Here is a 22,837-nt window from a genome sequence, read left to right as displayed (position 1 = left end):
TCTATTAATTGGATGATCATGATTTAAACCATAAATCATGTCTCTCTTTTAGATTTCTCAGATACAAAGAATTATTTCAAAAACACTTTTTCTTTCTACAGATTAGATGAGCTTTTCCAAAATACTGTACTTGTTGCAGAACTTGTTGCTGACTTGCCAGAAGACTCATAAAAGGCAGCATTCATAAATGTTTCACAGGGTCTGAGAAACAAGCAAGCAGAAAACAGGAGTGGCAGGCATGAAAATAAAAAGGCTAATCGACCAACTGTGAATAGATCTATCTGTTTCGTTTCCTGAAACGTAAATGAGAGGAAGAGATTTATCAACTGGCAAATAGTTTCATAAAGTAGATAACTGTCTCTGCTTAAGCAAGTTGGCTTTGTAATAATGGCATTGCCCTGTAGGGGAACACTGAATCCCATGGCAGATAAATAAGTAGGGTCTCAGTCCTGAAGTGTTTAAACTTTCTCTCTTGAATGAAGTCATAGAGAAGTCGATGTAAGCAGTCGTGTTATTACAGCCACATGTATTAAGCATTTCATGGGATACGAAATAATTAACAGATGCAGAAATTTTCATTTTTCAAATGACAGACTTCAACTGTAACTCAATGTGTAGTAAATGCCTGGGCAAAGATTCTCATGTCATTTTTTGAACATTTTTTTTTTTCTTTCTCAGGAAGGATGGGAAGGCATTTTTTGTTCTGCTGTCCTATAACAATGGTATGTTACAAGATTTGCATGAGGCCAATGAAATTGGAACAAATTTAAAAATCCCCAGCAGAATTTTAGGCTTGCATGATGCATTGATCTGGAAAATGTCCAGCTAAAAAATCAGGTGTCTGAGAGGATTAATCCACTTTAAAATTTCAATAAAATGCAGAAAGTAACCAGTTAATTTTCAGTTGCACTTATGTTAATTTATCTGCTTGCCTACAACATAAAGCCTTATTTTTCTCATAGCTCCAAATTCTAACTTCTTTCCATTATACCCTGTCCATAAACCACAATGGGCAAATGCCTTGATTTTCTGCCATATTTCTTCATCAAGTCCATCTACCCGAGCAACTGCTATCTTGCTAGGGTGATGTGAGACATAAATTATAAAATATATTTAAACAATTTAAAAAAAAGATGAAAAAGAAAGGATAATTATTGGTAAACTACAAGATAATCCAACTGCAATTAAACCTAGTCAGGATATATGCATAGTCTCTTGTAGAAGTCAAAAGGTTCAGAAATCAGCCAAACCTCCAGAGTAACATTTTCCTGGAAACTAGTCTTAAGATCTAAAAGATGTTGATAATCTACAATATCTGCTTATGTTTTGGAAGTGATGTATCAGTTTTCCTTCTCAAAGTCCTATTAGATTTCTTCTGTAGAAATGCTTCAGACTTATTCCATATTCACTTTCAGGAATATGATCCTATGCCAGTTCCAGCTGGTATTACACTGTAATTCCTAAAGAGAGTTAATCTTTCATTTTGGTAGGCAGTTATACTCAACCACTCATACGGCCTATGAGAACAAGTTCTGAGGATTTATGATGTCAAATCAAATGCATCTAACAGAAATGGAAATTTCCTATTTAGAACCCTGGCCAATTGCAGTATATTAATGTAACTAATTATTGATATATGCATGCCATTTTTGAAAAAAGTATCACAGAATCATAGAATAGTTTGGGTTGGAAGGGACCTCTAAAGGTCATCTAGTCTAATCCCCCTGCTGTGGGCAGGCACATCTTCAACTAGATCAGGTTGCTCAGAACCCCCTCCAACCTGACCTTGAAGGTTCCCAGGGATGGAGCATCCACCACCTCTCTGGGCAATCTGTGCCAGTGTTTCACCACCCTCAGCGTAAAAAATTTCTTCCTTATATCTAGTCTAAATCTAACCCCCTTTAGTTTAAAGCCATTCCCCCTTGTCCTGTCGCAACAGGCCCTGCTAAAAAGGTTGCCCCCATCTTTTTTATAAGCTCCCTTAAAGTACTGAAAGGCTGCAATAAGGTCTCCCCAAAGCCTTCTCTTCTCTAGGCTGAACAACGCCAACTCAGTCTTTCTTCATAGGAGAGGTGTTCCATCCCCCTGATCATTTTCGTGGCCCTCTTCTGGACCCGCTCCAACAGGTCCGTGTCTTTCTTATGCTGACAACTCCAGAGCTGGACGCAGTACTGCAGGTGGGGTCTCCCCAGAGCACAGTAGAGGGGCAGAATCACCTCCCTCGACCTGCTGGCCACGCTTCTTTTGATGCAGCCCAGGATACGCTTGGCCTTCTGGGCTGTGAGAGCACATTGCTGGCTCCTGTCCAGCTTTTCATCCACCAGTACCCCCAAGTCCTTCTCGGCAGGGCTGCTCTCAATCCCCTTCTCCCCCATCCCTTCATCCCCCAGCCTGGATTGATACCAGGGGTTGCCCTGACCCAGGTGCAGGACCTTGCACTTGGCCTTGTTGAACCTCATGAAGTTCACACAGGCCCACTTCCCGAACTTGTCCAGGTCCCTCTGGATGGCATCCCGTCCCTCTGGCATGTCGACCACACCATGCAGCTTGGTGACATCTGCAAACTTGCTGAGGGGGCACTTGATCCCACTGTCTATGTCATTGATGAAGATATTAAACAGGACCGGTCCCAATATGAACCCCTGTGGGACGCCACTTGTCACCAACCTCCATCTGGACATGGAGCTGTTGACCACTACCCTCTGGATGTGACCATCTAACCAATTCCTCACCTTCCGGACAGTCCACCCATCAAATCCATACCTCTCCAGTTTAGAGAGAAGGATGTTGTGGGGGACTGTGTCAAAGGCCTTACAGAGGTCCAGGTAGACAACATCTGTAGCCCTTCCCGTGTCCACTGATGTAGTCACTCCATCATAGAAGGCCACTAGGTTAGTCAAGCAGGACTTGGCCTTGGTGAAGCCATGCTGGCTGTCTCGAATCACCTCCCTGTCCTCCATGTGCCTTTAGCATATCTCCCAGGAGGATTTTTGGTGTGTGCACAATATAATTTATAAGTGAATGAAAACAATTGCAAGCTGTACTGTTCAAATAGGAAACACCACATGACAAAAGGAGCACTTTAAATGACATTTTAAAGAATAACAGGTGAAGTACCTAATATACCACCTGTGCCCTTGTTATCTGCAAAGCTGCATCAGTTCACAAGAAAATATTAATTTCTTGCATAAAATAACATTTATACGATTGCCTAATTTATTTGCGCAAATGGTTTGTATACAAACATGCAAGTTCAACAAGCAGACGCACACATATTTTTGTATATACTGTCTTCATGTTACTACATGATATTTATGTTATGTATGCAAAATTCACAATAAACAAAATGTTTATTGTATGTTCTGTGCATGAAACTTAGAGAAGACATATTTATTAGTCTAGAAGAAATGTTTATATTCCAGCTTTAGTATATCTAGAATTCTAATTGAAACACCTTGTTAATCAAAAGAATGAAATTTATAGCACACCAAAGGTACTTAAACCAGTAATTTTAATGCAACTAATGACACTCTAAAGCATTTCATATTTGACAAACTATAATATCTATACCATCTGTCTGGCTTTTCACCATATGGCATTGTATCAATTCCTAATAACTTTCTTAATATTGGTCCTCTGCTTTTTAAGGTGGAATTAGCTAGTTCTATGAAGTTGGTGAGCGTAAAGAAGTGAAACACTGTCCTTCTGGTTGTGAATTACATGTTCTACCTATGAATAATGGTGGTTTTGAATATTTAATTAGTACACATTCTGCAGTTTCATATTTAGATAGAAGTTTATCAGAACTGCTAGCTTCCAGTGGATTTATTGCTTTCTTTTTCTTTCTAGTTCAGTATTAATGCTTATTTTATCATTAGACACATTAACAAATGTGATTTGTGAATCATTATACAATGTTGGTTCTAAATATAGTCATAGTGGGAAAAAAATCAAAAAAGGACTGAAGAATGTGGTTACCCTGTTATACTTAAGGACTTTGATACCTGCTGCTATTCGGAATTCAAAACTTATACAAGAGTGAAACGCAATATATTTAACAACTATTTATGCTTGAAGGCCATAGTTCCCAAAAGCTAATGAGTTGCCTTTCTAAACTTACAAGTAGCTATGCATACATCCCAGTCTTATCACAGTACTGCTGATAACACTTCATTGTCTGTTAGGAGAGATACTTTTTTAAAAAACCTGACAGTGTGCAACTGTATTTTGGTATTCATAAATGAAATTCTAATTGCAGTATGCTTTCCTTTTAAAGTGCCTTTTCAATGACAGATTACTAAATCGTATTATCAAATATATAATACGCAGAGGATAGCAAGATTTGCAGTACAGTTACTATTTATGTTACCATTTATGTAGGATATGAAAGCCAAGAATCTTTAGAATGTCATTTTATCATGGTTATCATACAAGAAATATATAAATCCTGTCATGCAACCACGCTTACATGTGATCTTAATGACGATTTTTTTTTCATAAATCTGTTCTGAAATCTGGGTGTTCTTTCATTTATAAAACACAGAAAACAGGGATTGGAAGAACTTTGAAAAGGTATTTAGTCCATTACCCCAGCTCAAGATGAGATTAGATGTACTTAAACTCTCCTGGATATCTGTATATCTCACATGTTCTTGAAAACTTCTACTCACATACCTAAATATTCTTTACTTCAGAAAGTTTTGCTACTGTCCAACCATAAACCTTCTTTTGCAGAATTGTAGCCCATTGTATTTTACACTTTCCCTCTTCTTTCTCTGGATTCTTCTTTCTCTAGATCAAAGCAGCCCAGTTCTTTCTCACTTGTTTATATTAAGTTATATTTTAGAGAATTTTGATCCTTTTTAATATTTTCTTCTGTCTTATTTTCACTGGTCCACACCTTTCTTGAAACTTCATTTCCATAGCGGAGAAAATCAGGGGTACTCACATTGCATAGCTTTAGGCACCTGAGGTGGGAGATGGGATCCTTGATTTAATTAGCTGTGTCTGACAACCTCCTCCAGCAAGCAATCCACAGACAAGACTAATAGATGCTGTCACACTGTTTAACTGCGTGTGAACACCCTTATACAAGTATACAACACCCACCTGGTTACATTGGAAGATTAGGAGACTACCATCCTAAGATAGGTATCTAATTTAGGATATATTAATATGCCGAAAAACTCTAGTAGATAAAGCCTTACTAGTTTGACTATAAATAAAGGTTTCATTTATGTGCATTACACGATTAATTCTGCTGTGTATGCATGTCTGTGTATGTGTGTATCTCTTTAGCAATTTCTAGTAATTATACATACATATAGTACATAGTAGTGGGATATAAAATATTAATATTATGTATACTTATACGTATATAACTAAACTTTTTACTTATTTATGTGATATGCTATTATTGAAGCATATACTGCTATGATCCATTGTAAACTTATTTCTGCAGCTGTAACACCTATTATGTTTTTCTTCATCTCAGATTTGGGTAGCTGATTATTCCAACCTACATCTAGCACTTCATTCTTATCCATAGCGAGTCCCATTTAGACTGTTCTGGTATTTTATCAGCCAAAAAAAAAAATCACCCATGTAATTTTCCAGCTTTTGTGATTTCTACTATACACCATCTGGATACCACTCTCAGATTTCTTTGCCCTCTTCCACTCTTCACAAACATCTCACAGTTCTCTCTGGACATTAGTATAAATATCCATAGTCCTGAATTACAAGATAATGTCCCTTCTGTTTCCTATACTCGTGTTCTTTGTGAACAAACTGTACTCTTCAATATTAGGCTTTGCTGTTGTGCCAATTTACATGTATATGTACACACAAATATTTTCATTATATATACTAATATATATACAATATATATATACACATACTAATACTTTCATTCCTTGATTCAGGTATTTATCATGCTTCTTGCCACAGTATTTGGACATCAAATATATTCAGCAGAATGACTTTGTGCTTTTCTTCTCTTATATTTTTCTGTATTTTTTGCCCTTTATCCATTTGGTCAGGGTCGAAACCAGGTATAGACTTACTTCTCCAGTCCTTATTAATCCTGAATTAAAGTCTTTCTCATCTTCTTAGCAAACGTGTAATGAAGATGCTTCATGAACTACTGATTGTATATTGAATCACTGCAATTTTGAAATTCACCTTGGTGAGTCTTAATATTTAGCATGTGATAGATTTTCATCAGCTCATTATGAAGTGAACTTCGTAATGTAAGTTCCCAAGTAAAATAAGCATACTGAACTACAGACAAAATTTATATTAAACAAAACAGTATAGGTGGGACCTTTTTTACTGAGAAAGTGGGGACACTAGGATTAAAACTTCAGGTACTTACAAAATATTAATTTAATAGGATTGGCTATCAAACAATAGATAGATGTGAAATTAACAAATCACTATAAGAGTAAGAATTCCTCTTTACCTTTACACACCGGTCTATGATCACTCCATGCAGCAAAAACTTCAGCTATCCTCTGACAGGTGATACTTTTTGAACCTTGTAGCACATAATCTTCATCGCAGGAGAACTGTACTGTTGCTCCCAGGCTAAATCAAACAATGACATAAAAAGAAGAAACATTTTTTTACAAATAGATATCAGTAAATTTTTCCATTCTTTTAGGTATGATGGTCCTGACAAACAATACAAACATGTAATCCAGTGAATATTATTTTTTGCTCTTAGTAGTAAAAGGCTGCAGGCTATGTACTAGCCTGACTGCACAGCATTCAGCCCTCTCTGGGCTTGCTTTGGCCAGAGCTGGTTTACCTGTTTTTAGCAGTCATCTGGAGGTCAAGTGACTATTTTCTGACCTAACTTCTGACTTCGATATAGTAAAGGTTTGACAAACCTGGGCACTGTGTAACAAACAGTAGCTATTTATGTTAATTGAAGGTAGGAAACAAAAAGAAAATATAAGGAAATCACCTGGAAGAAGAGCCAAAAGGTCAACCACAAGACTGAGGAAGAAATTCCCACTATAAACATTGTATTCTTCCCAATGAAGACCTCAGCATACAGATGACTTGCTGTAAATGTCCCCCACCCTTGATTCTTCTTGAGGAAGTCTGGTGCTTTTGACTTTAGAACCAGAGGGGCATTGGAAGGGGGAGCACAATACCAGAGAAAATTATTAGATATTAATCAGGTTTCTTGTATTAAAAAAAATGGTATATTATTGATAAGACTTTCCTGTATTAATTTGGACTAGGAATGCATTACTGTAAATAGACTAGTAATAGCTGTTTTTTATATTTTGATTAGTAGATTAAGATTTAATTAGGCTAGCAGTAAAGTCTCAACTCCATATAAGCGGTGTGTTTTCTCTTGCCAGTAACAAGATTCTGAATGTAACAGCTACTAGACAATGAAAGTTACAAGGTGAATATGAACATTTGCTCCTTTAACTAACTGGCATATGTTTGTCAAATTAATGGAAGAAAATAAAAGAATTCTAAAAACATCTTTCTAGGTATTTAGCTGTGATTATTTATGAAGTGATAATGCTGGCTTCAAAAGATTTTGTACTTTTCCATATGGAGCTGACATTTGGTGTTGCAAACTTGGCACAGAACAAAACAGGAAATAAGCCCAGAAACACTTGTTTTGTTTGTTTGGTTGGTTTGGTTTGTTATGTTATATTTTTCTGAGGGGAGGATTAGGGTTTTTTTTCAGTTTGGAAAAGTTAAAAAACTCAATATATAAATGTGTATTATTGAGATAATTCTTCTTCTCCTTTAACATCGTTATTGTTTCAAGTCCTGATTACAGTTGAAAATAGTCAATATATCAGGCCTTTCTCTGACATCAGTATCTTACACTCCATAATTTCAGCTTGCTGTTTTTAAAGGCTTGTCTGTCACAGTTGTAAAGTATTTCTATAAACTGTGACTGTGGACAACGTATAGTGTCACAAAGGTCTTCAGAGAGCACCTTTTACCTTATCAGTTGCTAAATGATCATCATTATGTTTTTGAATTAAAAGGTGGTGTTATTATTTATCCTATTCCTTATATAAGACTGATGAGGAAGAATCATAGATCTCCAATTTAGTGTGTTACCTCATGCTTGTTCCAAAAATGAATGACATTTGGGAAATAATCTTCTTTTCCCCTCCAATTAAAAAGGAATAAACCCAAAAGCCTAAAGCAGGGATGTTACTGAAGAAATTCTGAGAAGAGTCAAGTAAACTAAAAATTAATATTTTGAAAATCTCATGTATGGTGATACTGCATTTTTTAGTGAAGGATATTTTGTAAGTGGAATTTCGAGGAGTATTTTCACTTTTATCACACTTATCATGGGTACTAATAAAGCTTTATGTTTTGGTATTAAAAATACGTGATGAAGCCTTGCAAAAAAAAATCATACAGCGTTATTTACCACACTCCACAGTGATTGTGTAAAGATACTTGCATGCACATAACCAAGACTAGCATTTTACAATAAGAAATACAACAAAACACAGTATTTTGAAAAGGCTTCCAAGAGGAAAATGTCATAAAAGTGGAAAAGCACAAATTCCTTTTCCTTCATTATTCTTATTTTTAGATGGCCTAACAAATATTAATATTAATATTATTAATATTAACAAATACTTCTTTTATATGTAATAGCTAACACAAATTACGTGACCAATGGTATTCCCTAGTCTAGGCACAGCTAATACTAGGGATGCTAGTAAGTGTAAGGCACTAGGGCACAAAGACCCACTCATAACCCAACTAAACGTAGGTGTGCTGATATTCTGTGAAAACAGAAAAGCAGTCTTTATTCATGGGGGAATAAGGGAAGTGCTGATATAAAAGCAAACAGCATGGTAAAGTAAACTATTTTTTAATGGCATTTATCATTGTACTTTTGTTATCATTTCCCAACGATCTTGTGTACATACATATATGCATATGAGGCTTTTAAAAAACGATTCAGAAATCTGAATACCTCAAAACTATGTAAGGTTTGATTTTCTCTATTCATTCTGCTATAACCAAACAGAAGATAGCTTCTTTATTTAACTACCTATGCAGAAAAGGAATTAGGTTTGGTTTTGGGGTTTTTTTTGTACAGTTCCTTGAAAAATCTTCCCTCCTAATTTGGTCATTGGGAAATTAGTATATCATCAATACTGAATAATAGCAGGGCAATTCATTCTAACTCAAACATACCAAAATATCAGATCACAGACTGATTGATTCCAAAGAATTCTGCCTAGATTTACATTTAGATTCAATCAGGACCTGAATTAACTCTTTTTCTGGGATAATGCTCACAGTAAGTGCTTTTCAGTTCTATTCTAGTCAAAATACAAGGTGACTTTTGTTTCATAACACACTTTTTGTATAGAATATTAGCTACCAGATCTCAGCATCAGGTCTTTATTTAAACTTTTTCTTAATGTATAACCCCTCAAAGGATCTCAGAAGCTTTCCTAACTGCATTTGCCTTGGTAAATTATTTTATACGTATACATGGCTTACAAGACTTTGGCCACACCGTGCATGCAGTTCTCTGGGTATTTTAAGATTAAACATGGAGTAACTCCCCAAAAGTCTATGTTATATCAGCGTTCCTGTGTGACCTTCTAAGTCATGGAATTATCTGACCCTCCTCAGATGTATGCCATAGATCTCTATCCCATTTTCCAGCCTTTGCTATGTTACGGATTTTTAAAAATTTTGGTTTGTAAATCTCTGTAAGCAAAGTCTCTGTACTGGCATAGTTCTTCATTTATCTAAATAAATTATTTAAGGCTCCTTTACAACTCTCTAAAACTGGCACTTTTGCAAAGAGGTTGGAAGAGGTCTGAGGATATCACTTAATAATGATAGGATATCACTATTGATTTGTACCTTTTTCAGTACAGGAAAAGTTGGCAGCTATTAGTAAGTCTTCTTGACTTTATTTCAACCTGCAAAGGCCTGTTATGCTCAAATAGGCATCTAGCATCAGAAACAAAGCCTTTAAAACTTCAAAATATAGCCACGGGGAATTTTCACATTAGAAAAAAATATCCAAAAGGGTGAACATGGAGGGTCAGGTCCCAAAGAATGTCATGAAATGCTGCAGCTTGTCTTAGAGCTTGCATTGCTGATTTTCTAAGTATGTGTAAGAACCATGTAAGAACATATGAATGTGCTGAGAGGGCAGGTAGTGTTTATAATCAGAACAGGAGTGAAACTGCAATAAAATGCTTCCAAACCTATACCTTCACATTTGAAGAAAGCTAAAGAGAAGTGACAAGAGCATGCTCTTCTCAAAAATAGATTAAATTGTACTGAAACTAAATTTTGATTGATCTCAGTAACGATAGATCTAAACCCTTCTTCAAAATACTGTATTTTAACATTAAGGTATTGTAATTGGGATTTTCATTTCCTTATCAGAAGGGGAAAAAAAATGCAAGCTTGAAGTAAAGCTATTTCCCACATTATAGAGAGAATGACTTCAAGAACTGAAAAGGAAAAGTGTGCTATTTTTCTCTGTGTCAGGTATAAGACAACCTGGAAAAGATTATCCATAGTACTGTACTTCTTTAACTAAATGTAAGAATTTTCTTTCAATGTCTTATTTATTTTAAAGAATTAGTAGCATTCTTACTTTGGAAGCTTATGAAGCAATTGAGCAACCGTTATGATAATGGCAAGAATTGAAAACAGGTTAATTTAAAAAGGAATTTTATTCAGTCTGCTGAAAATTTTTAGTTTGCTTTTGTTCCTTGTAAGACCTCTTTTCAATGTATCAAGTGTACAACTTGAGATAAATGACATATGTGTTACTAACATTCAACAGTCCTGTTCTTTACAAGTACAAATTTCACCATTCACATTCCAAAAACCTTTAAGTCCAAAAACCTTAAGCCTTAGATAGGAAACCACCTTATTTATCCCTAATATGTATAAGATGAATACAACCAAAAGAATAATTGTTCCCTTTTTCAAGGCCTGTCAATAAAGTGGCTAGAAATTGTGCACGTATGTGTGTGTTCTCACACTATTTCCAAATAAAATGTTTTTGCATTATAAAGAGAGGCTACCACAAAATAGTGGAAAGACTCAATCTTTTGAAATTAAACTAGTCCTTTCTAGGTTGTTTCTGAGAGCTACACTCAGAATAGATCTGCCTATTAAGGAGATGCTGCACTAGATGGGATTTATCTGGAGAAGACTTTCCAGACCAGATTGTTTTTATCTTAAAGAAACTGAACCATGAAAATTCAAATATTTAGTTGAAAGGAATTAGTTCGAGGACAGCTTTCAAGCATAAATTTGAGGTGGCAATGAAGCCATTGAGAAGCCTGTGCTTTCTGAAACTATTACCACTCTACAATCTAACCTGTGAGAGAAACCAGGAAGCAAGTAGGCTGCCCTTAAAATCAGCAGGATTTTAGACTGTTCCTAGAATCTGCCCTCAACAGAAAGAAGATCAGTTAAGTACTAGTTTGTTGGGTTTTTGTGGTTTTTTTCATTTTTTTAATGTTGTAAAAAGGTCCGTTCCATACTAATGTCAAGAAGTGATCAAAATAAGGATCAATACAAAAAATTGAGTTCAGTTTGATCTGAAAATACGTTCTTTGGTGGAATGTGAAAAATACTTCCTCACCAAAATAAACATCCCTGCCCCCCAAAACTACAACGCATAAAACCAAGAGCATAATAATGTATCTGTTACATCTTCTGTTTATTTTGTTTTGATCAAAAGCTTATTTACTTTTTCTGTTCACCAAAAATGTCATTAAACTGAACACATCTTTTCACTTTCACATTTTTCACTTCCAGTAGATATTGTATGTGTAAGCCATGTTCTTTCACTTACATACATTTGAAATGTCCTAGTTATTTATTCTTTTTGATTATGATGGGGTTGGATTTATCATTATGCTATACATATAAGCATTATTTAGGGACATGGTTTAGTGGGCATGGTGTTGTTGGGTTGATGGTTGGACTCGATGATCTTGGAGGTCTCTTCCAACCTTAATGATTCTATGATTCTATGATTCTATGATTAAATAGCACATTCATGGAGTTGATAGAAAAGCTGATCTTCCCCCACAGGTAATTTGGGGATTTTTTTCAAAAAGAAAAAAAAAATCACTGAGCGTGGCAGATTGACCCTGGCTGGATGCCAGGTATCCACCAAAGCTCCTCTATCACTCCCCTTCCTCAATTGGACAGGGGAGAGAAAAATATAACAAATGGCTCGTGGGTCGAGATAAGGACAGGGAGAGATCACTCACCAATTACTGTCATGGGCAAAACAGACTCGACTTGGGGAAATAAGTTTAATTTATTACCAATCAAATTAGAGAAGGATAATAAGAAATAAAACCAAATCTTAAAATGACTTCCCCCCACCTCTCCCTTCTTCCTGGGCTTAACTTTACTCCTGATTTCCTCTACCTCTTTCCCCCCAGTGGCGTAGGGGGATGGGGAATGTGGGGTTGTGGTCAGTTCATCACACGTTGCTTCTGCTGCTTCTTCCTCCTCAGGGGGAGGACTCCTCACACTCTTCCCCTGCTCCAGCATGGGGTTCCTCCCACAGAAGACAGTCCTCCATGAACTTCTCCAACATGGGTCCTTCCCACGGGCTATAGTTCTTCAGAAACTGCTCCAGTGTGGGTCCTTTCCACAGGGTGTAGTCCTTCAGGAACAGATTGCTCCAGTGTGGGTCCCCCACGGCATCGCAAGTCCTGCCATCAAACCTGCTCCAGCATAAGCTCTTCTCTTCATGGGTCCACAGGTCCTGCTAGGAGCCTGCTCCAGTGTGGGCTTCCCACAGGGTCACAGCCTCCTTCGGGCATCCACCTGCTCCGGTGTGGGGTCCTCCACGGGCTGCAGGTGGATATCTGCTCCACCATTCACCTCCACGGGTTGCAGGGAGACAGCCTGCTTCACCATGGGCTGCAGGGGAATCTCTGCTCTGGTGCCTGGAGCACCTCCTCCCCCTCCTTCTTCACTGACCTTGGTGTCTGCAGACACATATGTGTTTCTTTCACATATTCTCATTCCTCTCTCCGGCTGCAATTGCTGCTGCGCAGCAACTTTTTCCCCTTCTTAAATATGTCATCACAGAGGCGCTACCACCATCGCTGATTGGCTCGGCTTTGGCCAGCAGCAGGTCTGACTTGGAGCTGGCTAGCATTGGCTTTATCGGACATAGGGGAAGCTTCTGGCAGCTCCTCATAGAAGCCAACCCTGTAGCCCCCCCGCTACCAAAACCTTGCCACACAAACCCAATACATTGAGTTTAGTGAGAAATTAGGGGAAAAAAAACACTTCAAAAGAAAATATATTGATTTTGATATCTTGCATATCTTGTATTCTGTTCTTCAGTAATTTGAATGCCTTCTTTCATTTTCTCATAAATTCCTTTGAAATAGGAAAGCTTGACAGTCACATCATCACAGTGTATAGTGAAAAATAATGTTAAATTATATCCTAATAGTTTGGCCTAAAAAGAAAGGTGAGGGCATGATCATCATCATATCTCCTTCAATGTACTGCCCCTCTCATAAGTTTAACTAGAATGATCTTGCAGGTAGGTCTTTCAGGGGTCACTTGCAGAGGCAACACTAGAAAAGGACTTGCAGATTCTCTGTCAAAGGCTTTGTCTACCAATCTGTATTTCTGAGGTTAAAATACAAAACACTGGCCTAAGTAAAGATTCTAGAAAGCATGACAGTTAAGAAATACAGTTCATTTATTTTTATTTCTCTGAAAATATCGGGAAATCATTTTTTGTCAGGTAATGTCAGAAATGACATTCCATACAAAATTAGTTATAAAGCTTTCCCTGATGCACATTGAACTTTTTCTTTTCTCAAAACTAGAGAAATAGAGAGACTATAATAACTGACTGAGAAATTATAATAACTAACTAACTGCCAGCTAGTACATTTACTTGGGATGTCATTGTCAGTCCTATGTTCTGCTTGATTACAGGGAGAAAACACAAAACAAAGCAAAAAAAAAGTACAAGAAGTTATGTAAAAGAATGAAGTAAAATAATTTCATAAAATCTTTGCTCGTGTCCCAGATTACTCTAACACTTATTATCTTCAAATGTTAGGAAGTGTGCTGTGTGATAAATAAAATATGTCTTTCGAACAAAACAATGTAATAAAACCAATTAATTTAAAAATGACCAATCTCCCCCCTATTATTTCTTCCTTTTCTCTTTCTTCATTTAGGTGTTTTGAAGGGATTTGTAAACATGATGATAATGTGAAATCAGCATATGACGTAAAGCAAGAACATAGCTTTAGATTTATTCTTTTAATACAGTCAAAAATTTGTCTATGTATGAAATATTTAATAATATGTATGTATGTTTAATCCTTTTTAGTATGTGATGAAATGAATGTTCAACAATTGAAAAGGAAACAATTCAGAAACTCAGATAGATAAGAGATTAAAATTAATTCAAATCATTTTCAAGAAGTGATTATATATGGGTCTCTCTACTCATACAATACATCAACCACTGCTGTTACTGACAGTAGGAGTCATATATGTTCACTGAGAAAAAAACATAGAATGTTTTGAAAAAGTATTGCAAACTTTTTTTTTTCTTACAAGATAAGGAATTTGAAAGATATCTGAGAATGGAGGAGGAAAGTGCGCTAAAATTTGAGTTTAGGTTAAATAAAGAAAAGGTGGAATAGTTCACTGGCAGTGTATAATTCTTTGATTCTTTGGAGTCTTCCTAGAAACTTTGAAAAAGCCAGCAAGGAATGAAATGTAAGAATTTGCTAGAAACTAAGTACAACTTTTTAGTTCTGATTTTATGTTTTTTAATACAGTAAAACTACACACTACCAATTTGGTTTGTATCAAAATTAATTAAAAAATAGTCTGTATTAGGAGTGCTAAAGCACTCCGAGGACTATTAGGGCAATACACATGCATATATCAAACTTCTGGATTCCTGAAAAACATACTGTAGAAAATACAATATTTTCTATTAGATTCCAATGAATATTTCTATAATGATATCTGAAACCTCTTCTTTGAGGTTTTATTGTTCTTTTTGTGTTGCATTCAATTTTGCTTTGTCCTTCTCAAAAACCTCCTGTACCACACGTATGCTCAATATTTGTAAATCTAATACAGTATTTACATGATAAAATTATTTAACTTACCTTCAATCCAATTTTTGCCAGATTATCAGAGATATATGCTCTCTTCCAAGTAGGTATTTTATCTTCTTTGCATACTAAGTACAGGCTATATTGCACTACATAATTTTATACAGAATTTCATTTCACTTTTTACAGAGAAGTTCAGGTTTGAAAAAGTAGCTCAACAACAGCAATACATTTTTAACATATACATTTTCCAAGTTCAGTATTAGAGAAATGATAGAATGGTAAGGTTTATATTTTACCTAAAATCTGAGCCTATCCGTTTTCCATTTTCTGGTTCTCCAGGATCTGGACACAAATTGGATGCCTGTTTAATACCTCCCTCATTTACTGCAAAAACAAACAAACAAACAAACAAACAAAATAAACAAAAAAAGATAAAATAATACAGAAATACTGAGTTAAGCAATTAACAAATATGAAAAAGTACATTATCTGCATTTCAGGTCCTTTAAAACAGATTTTCTACAGAATATGATCACCCATATAATCTCTGGTTTCAATACATAAGTTTCTCCTCCCTATAATAAGCAAAGCATGTATTTTCTGGTTTGGTTTTTTGGTTTGGTTTGGTTTTTTTCTTCAAAAAATAACACAAGTTTTTTATAAGTTGTACTAATCACCTATTTTGTTTGCTTGTAATATTATTGAACCCATATGGAAATGTTATTACTATTCCTTTACAAACATTAACATTTAAAGGACTGTTCATCAAGTTTAGGGCTGTAAGATTTTACTCTGAACATAATCTAATAAATGTCATCTCCACTAAGAGCTGACCTTTTCTCCTTGAATTATAATGAAACTGGAATGCATAGGCTCATGCTGAGAGAATTGTCCTTAATCAGTGTTGAAAATGCAGATATCCCCAAAATATGGTGATCTGAAGGTAAACTCAAAATGCCAGTTTGATTTGCATGCATTTCTTACAATAAACTAAAATGGATCTTCAGAGAGAAACTTCCTGTGAATCTTTCAGTGTGTTTTTCCAGAAATTTTTATGTAGCGATCTAGCCCTCAGCATATTCAACGACCTCTTCACTTGTTTTTGTTCAATGTATTATATACTTTCTCATATTTTTTACAGCTTGCAAAAGTATATCTTACAAAAATAATTTTTGGCCAAAATAATTATATTAATTTTGTATTTAATTTTTGAAGTTCATTGAACCAGGAGGTAGCAGTTCCTAAAAAAACATTAGCAAAGGAGGTTGGTCTGCTATTACTTGGTAAATTCATGGCCCAATAGAAGAATATTTTTTTCAAAAATACAAGTTGACATGAAACTAAGAGATTTATACTAAGCAGAAAGAGATTTTCATCTTTATTCATCTTTATTTCTGAGGAACTAGAAAAAGGATTTGCAGTATTAGATTTCAACTTTCCTTTAAAGAAAGTTTACATACAATCACCTAACGTTGTAAATTGGATGTACCCGAATAAAAAAAGGTAGTTTCCAACTATACTTCTAAAGGATGTTCATTATATTTCAGCTTTTAATGAAGGACAATAACATTCAGAATACTTGGGGGTTTTCCCTTCCTTTAAATTTGTCTTCTTACACACACAAAAAGGTTTGGTACCCCTGAGGAAGTCAAAGGCCAAATGAAAATGTTGCAGAGGGTTAAAAGGAAAACATCTCAGGTTAGCATGCTGCTCAAAAAACCTATCAAGTTCAGCCCTTGTCAACTGGAACCACAGTATTTATCCTCTTCTGCCCTGAAAAAGCTGTACCATGTCCAAAGTTGTTCTAAAAACAAACAAAGGCAATCTCTGTTCATTTGCTTCTCTATGCTTAGGGGACTTTTGGGCCAGGAGGGCTCTTCCTTAAAGCCCATTCATATTACCAAGGTTCAGTCTTTTCCTCCCCCAGTACTTGTAGGTGTGATGAAAGTATATTAGCTATAGAAACCCAAGTTCCTGATAGTGTTTTAATATACATATATCTCTGACAATTACAATTTCATAAACTGCATTTCACAAGGCCATCTAGAAGGAACTTGTTGGATGATCATTTAGAATGAACTCTCTCTTTGAAATATGTGGGTGCTTTTATATAGTTCCAAAGACTGTATCAAGATGTGAGAAAATCAGAATCATCATAAGTAGTCCGTATATATAGAAAAGACTTTAAAACTTTGGGTAGACAGGATTCACTGAGCAATGCAGGAAGGGAAAGGAAGTATACTTGAGAAGGAGTAGGGAAAAAGACACCTTCCCATTTTTGTGACAGTCTGTTAAATTTTCTGACATTAAACATATGTTAAAACTATAGCTAGAAACTTATTCATGATGCCTGATAATAATATTAAAGAAATTAAAATAAAATGGTGCCATTTTGGGGCTGTACCATATATCTATGCACACAGAAGAAATTCTTTAAATAAAATAAAAATATTATTTCAACAGAACCATTTCTATTTAATTCATGTCTTAATATTTCAAATAATTATTTTATTTTTGTACACTATATTTCCCCATTCACAGGTAATAGAGTGAATATTCATATAAAAAAGAATATTCTACTGGATTTCAGAGTACAAGAACTATTATATACTTCAATTTCTAACAAAAATGGAAGCTTGAAAAGCCTATTGTTTTTGATATCTTCTGTATAAAGTTCCATTCTTAAAAATACTCTATGAAATGGATTTTTAAACAATAAATTATGGGTTTATTAATATTCATAAATAAAATATAAAGGCTTATGTTAAAGAAAATCAATAAAATAATTACAGTGACAAAGTTAAAGACATATACCACAGTAAAAAATAAGAAGAAAAGGTTATAAATAGAAGTCATTAAACTAGTTTTTGATTTGATCCCAAATCAGAAATGCATTTAAGCACAAACTTAAATCCATTCTTATTTCTGTTAAGTATTTTGAGAAAAATAAATACACATTTTATTATTTTTGTATTGACGTTACTTTTCCAGACATAATGCTTGATTTTTCAGTCTACTGAAATACAGCTCTATATAGTTCCTCAGATTATCTATCTATCTATCTATCTATCTATCTATCTATCTATCTTTGTTTGTTTGTTTGTTTGTTTGTTTGTTTGCTTGTTTTACACCTGAGATAGTCATACGACAATAAGCAATGAAAGGGTTTCCTGTAGTAAATTTAAAGGCTCCTCTAGGGAAATCATTCATTCATGGTCTAGTCATGAACCTGGGAGCAAGAAATTCCAGAGTTCTAATCCAGATTGAAATAGGTCCCCCAATGTTTTTTTCTGTTAATCTCAACACTTGCAAAATGAAGTTGATGCATACTTGTTTCAAAGTAAAGTATATCATATCAAATATTATTATTCTGGCTTTACTATGTGCAAATCACCTATGCATTAGTATTGAATGTTATATACCTGGATACATTAAAAAAAAGTAAAATAGGGAAAAGAGATACACACGAGAAAGGTTAGGTGATAATCTCTAAAGATATTGCTAATAGAAGGCATAATGTAAAATAGGTATTCACTTATCCTTATCTTATTTTCACTAACAGTTGAATTATGGTTATCCTTTTTTTTTAAAGGACCCTATCTGTCATTGTAATGCAAGTACAGATCCAGCTGAGGCCACAATATCTAAAGTCAACAGCTAAAGTTATGTTCAGGCCTTTCATGAAATACTGCCTCTTCAATTTCGTCAGCTACCAAAGCGACTAGCTAACCAAATGCTAGATTACAATATAAAATCTTAGTTATATATTTATGACAAGGTTATGATCACTAAAGGTACCAATCATCAAGGTTTTCACCTTCACTTATTATTGACTCATATAGGTAATCTACTCTGCATAACCAATAAAACAAGATATAGAAGTTTTCAGCTTTACATAGAAAATCATAACGTATGAAATTATATAAAGACTTTCAAAAATATATTGATAAATTTCATCACTAATTTCATAACAATCACCTTTAGCTATCACAAGTGTCTGGTACTTCACTATAAATATGCAATTCCTATTAATGTTTATATAGTGGAATATTTAATGGTTTGGGCAAAATAAATTTATAGGGAAACAATCTATTTTATCAGCCATTCTACTATTCTCATTTGTATCTATAAAAGCACAGATGGACCATCAGATAAAGTCCTCAGTGATGTACCTTATAAACACTACTGTAATTATCTTGCTGTTATTCCTTATTGTATAATCACTCTACTTTCCAGTCACCCAATATGCGTAAAAAGAATACTTGTTTTTATACATCTTGATACAAAGTTTTCAAATAAACCAGAAATGCCTTACAGAAATATTTAGGTGATGCAGTTTACAGAAAAGTTGAATATCACCATATGCTACATTATAAAAACTGAACAGAAGTGTGTTTTGCTTTATTTTTCCTACTTGGTAAATGTTAAAGGGTCTTGCTGCTTGAAGACACCTTTTTATAAAAACATCATGTCTAATATGTTGACAGTTTAAAATCTAAAACTGAAAAATGCATTAAAACTTACGCCAATATGCCCTGCAAAATCCTGGAAACTGAATCCATCACTGACACTTTAAACAAAAAATTAGTGCAAATGGGTCCAACCTAAGGAGCTTTGAAAGCAAGCCCTTTCACTCTTGTGAAGAATAGTAAAATGTAGTATAAGCAGACATAAGCTAAGCAGTTAGTCCATCATTATTTTAACCGATTACTTCTAAATATTTTAAATGCGGTTCTAGTCCAAAAAGGAACTCTATAAAAATGGCATGTTCTTTTGCAAAAGATATCCTCTTTAATGTATTTAGAGTCATATCTGTTTAATTTATGTTAGAAAGTTGCCTGACTCCTCCTTATGAATTAATCAGGACTCGGTCCTGTAAGATGCCAAGCACTTTCGGTTTCTATTTTCTGTTATTAAAATTGAAGGCACTAAGCACCTCCAGAATTTTTAAAACTACAGTTAGTTAATCAGTTCAAAATGTGAAAGTTAATGAAAAAAAAAAACCAAAAAACTTCAGAAAGTGACCTCGTTGCTTGAAAAAAATATGTGGTTGCACATTTGTAAATGAGGATAGGCTTTGGTTTGTATAGCCTTTTGCTGCTAGTACTAATTTTCAATTAAAATAACATATCTCCTGTTCACAGCTAAGATTTCAGCTGACACCTGGGAGGCTGAATATTTATTTCTTTGTAAATACTGCAAATTTAATGTGAAATTACTGACAAAATAACGTCATTCTACAATGCCACATTTATAGAAAGCCTGCCTTTAGACTAGAACCATATTTAAAAATTCACCATGCAGACTGGAGAAACAGTTTGTCAGTTATATCATCAGAAATACACAAACGATTTTGAGAACACACAAACAACACAGACAGCACAAACTTCACTCTTGCACTAGAAAAAAGTAACAAAAAAGGAGTACACTCACAGATAGAAAACTTGTTGCTGTTGTCTTTCCCTGGAAACAATTTAAATCCTCTAGATTTAAAATCTATGGCCTTTTTCACTAGTTAAAAAAACAAACAAAAACACATATCAGGCAATACAGTCTAAAATATTTCATTTAATTTGACAAATTTTATCATGGAAGTATATACAAATTAGAGTACCAGATACCTAACCAGCTCATATTGTGTACCTTTGGTGGAAAACAATTTACAAAAACAAGTATTGAGACTAATTTGTGCACCTGACAAAGGAAAGAAATAAGATTTGTAAATTATTTTTTCTCCCACATAACCAAGAAAAAAAATATGGTCAAAAGTGTTTATTTCCACGCACCATATAGTTGTGTAAAACATTGTCACACATTTATGGAACCTGGAAAATGAAAATAATAGATATGTTTGCTCTAAAACAGTTGAACAGTTGAATCTTATCTGATGTTTCTTCTATATTAAGAAACGGTAGAACAGTGGTGCTTATACCCCACTCCCTCCATTAAAAAAAAAAAAAAGAAAAAGGAAAAAAGTACAGAATACTACCATAGCTGCCAACTGAAAAGTCAGCAACCTTTTTAAAAAAGATACGTCATTTTTTAAACAGCTGATTTTTTGTGAAATTTTAATTCAATTATTCTTCCCAGTGATAGAGAATTTAAAAGGAAAAAAGAGTCGTCCATGACATGTTATTGGAAGCATGCTGAAATCCAATATATATGCTCAGATCTGAATTCCATAAGCATCCAAGCAATACAGGACATATATTAATCCACATATATTCTGTAAAGGTTTAATCAGCAGTAGAAATGTCAACATATTTTTTGTCAATATATTTTGCCTGTTACTTCAGATTTTAAAATTTACATTAAAAGTCAGTATTACAGTTGGGAAAAAGACAAAACAAAGGCAACAGCTAAAAAATCACAATGTTTTAATAGACAAAAAGTCCTTCTATAAGTAACACATTGGAATACATTCTCAAGATCTATAGGCACCCAGATTACCTCCCCATTCCAAAAGTATCTCCGCTAGTTGTTTTCAAAATTTATCTTAGCTATGTTCCTAGCTTTAGTACAGAAGAATAATTTTTATTCCAGAAATACTAAGATTTTATTATCTGTATTTAGATTACACAGACAAAACAGAAATATTTTCATCATAGAAAAAACAGACTGCACTATTAAATTAAGCATACCAAGCTAATTTTCTTCTTAGAAACTACAGAGATCTGGATACAAAAAAATGAAATACAGCCTACTGTTCTGCTCTTGGTTCTGCAGCTGGTCCTCCTTCTAGCTTGAAAATTGTTATTTGTAAAGTGTGATATGGAAGGTAGTTAGCTCCCACCTCACCCCTAAGCCTACTGCTGAACTATTGCTGTAAAAGTCCTTATTTTGGGCTGGCTTTGTGATAAAAGCAGTTAATCCAGGCAAACCATGTGGCCTCAACATATTTTTGAAACAAAACTAATAAAAAGAGAGTAAAAAAAAAACTTAACAGATATCAAAAGGTAAGAGAGAATAAAGCAAAAACAGCACAAGAATTTTTTTTTTCAGTCATTAAACTAAGTGCCTCTTTTCTCCAATATATTCTGCCAATGAGCAATGAACCATACATAAAAATGGACCTAAAAAATTTAAATTTTAGCTATAGGTTAAATTTAGGTACATCATACTCAAGTAACTTTATAGATTAGATATATTTAAAAACTATATTGAAGAAGGTGTTGCATGTTGGCTACAAGCAAATACTGCTGATTAACACAGAGGAGATTAAAGGAACTAGGTCTAAGAGAAGCTAACCCGAGAAGATAGATGGTAGACCATCAAAGAATTTTTCAGCATCTGTTAACTTCTTATCCAAAATCAACAAATAGTCAAAGAAACCCTTAAATGAGGCATAAATACCAAAGTAGCAAAATGCCATCGATGTTATTAAATAAAAGTAATCATTACCATGCACAAGAGCAGAACAAGATTCAGGAGAAAATAGCATACTACTAAGAAAGACAATTGATAGGATAGACATAGGACATAATGATAAATATTTTTACACTTCTGATGGAAGAGACCATACTTTCTTCTAAATACATAGAGGATTTTATCTCAAGAGGCAAAATGTAAATTTCCTTGTGTATCATCATAATGTAACCTATACACACTGATAATAGTTCTGGGAAATACATTATTTGCAGGAGCATGACATATCTGTTGCCACAAAACACTGTATTTTTAAATTTTGGTTTTAATCCTTAACACAA

At 34.5% G+C, this 22,837-nt stretch overlaps 1 protein-coding gene across 2 annotated transcripts in view; it reads right to left on the bottom strand.

Moving 5' to 3' along the window:
- CSMD3 (CUB and Sushi multiple domains 3) overlaps positions 1 to 22,837 on the bottom strand; it is an 803,119-nt gene that overhangs the window by 471,115 nt on the left and 309,167 nt on the right. For both annotated transcript variants that reach the window (XM_009321682.1, XM_009321683.1), the window contains 3 exons: positions 20,565 to 20,642; positions 15,428 to 15,515; positions 6,464 to 6,588 (listed from right to left, as the gene is read on the bottom strand). In XM_009321682.1, coding sequence (XP_009319957.1) covers positions 6,464 to 6,588; positions 15,428 to 15,515; positions 20,565 to 20,642 — 291 coding nt within the window. The remainder of the gene's footprint in view (positions 1 to 6,463; positions 6,589 to 15,427; positions 15,516 to 20,564; positions 20,643 to 22,837) is intronic.

Source organism: Pygoscelis adeliae, unplaced genomic scaffold, assembly GCF_000699105.1.
Source record: "Pygoscelis adeliae isolate BGI_AS28 unplaced genomic scaffold, ASM69910v1 Scaffold111, whole genome shotgun sequence".
NCBI classification, from domain to species: domain Eukaryota; kingdom Metazoa; phylum Chordata; class Aves; order Sphenisciformes; family Spheniscidae; genus Pygoscelis; species Pygoscelis adeliae.
Note: the sequence above shows the minus strand (reverse complement) of the source record. Positions and strands in the feature narration are given on the sequence as shown.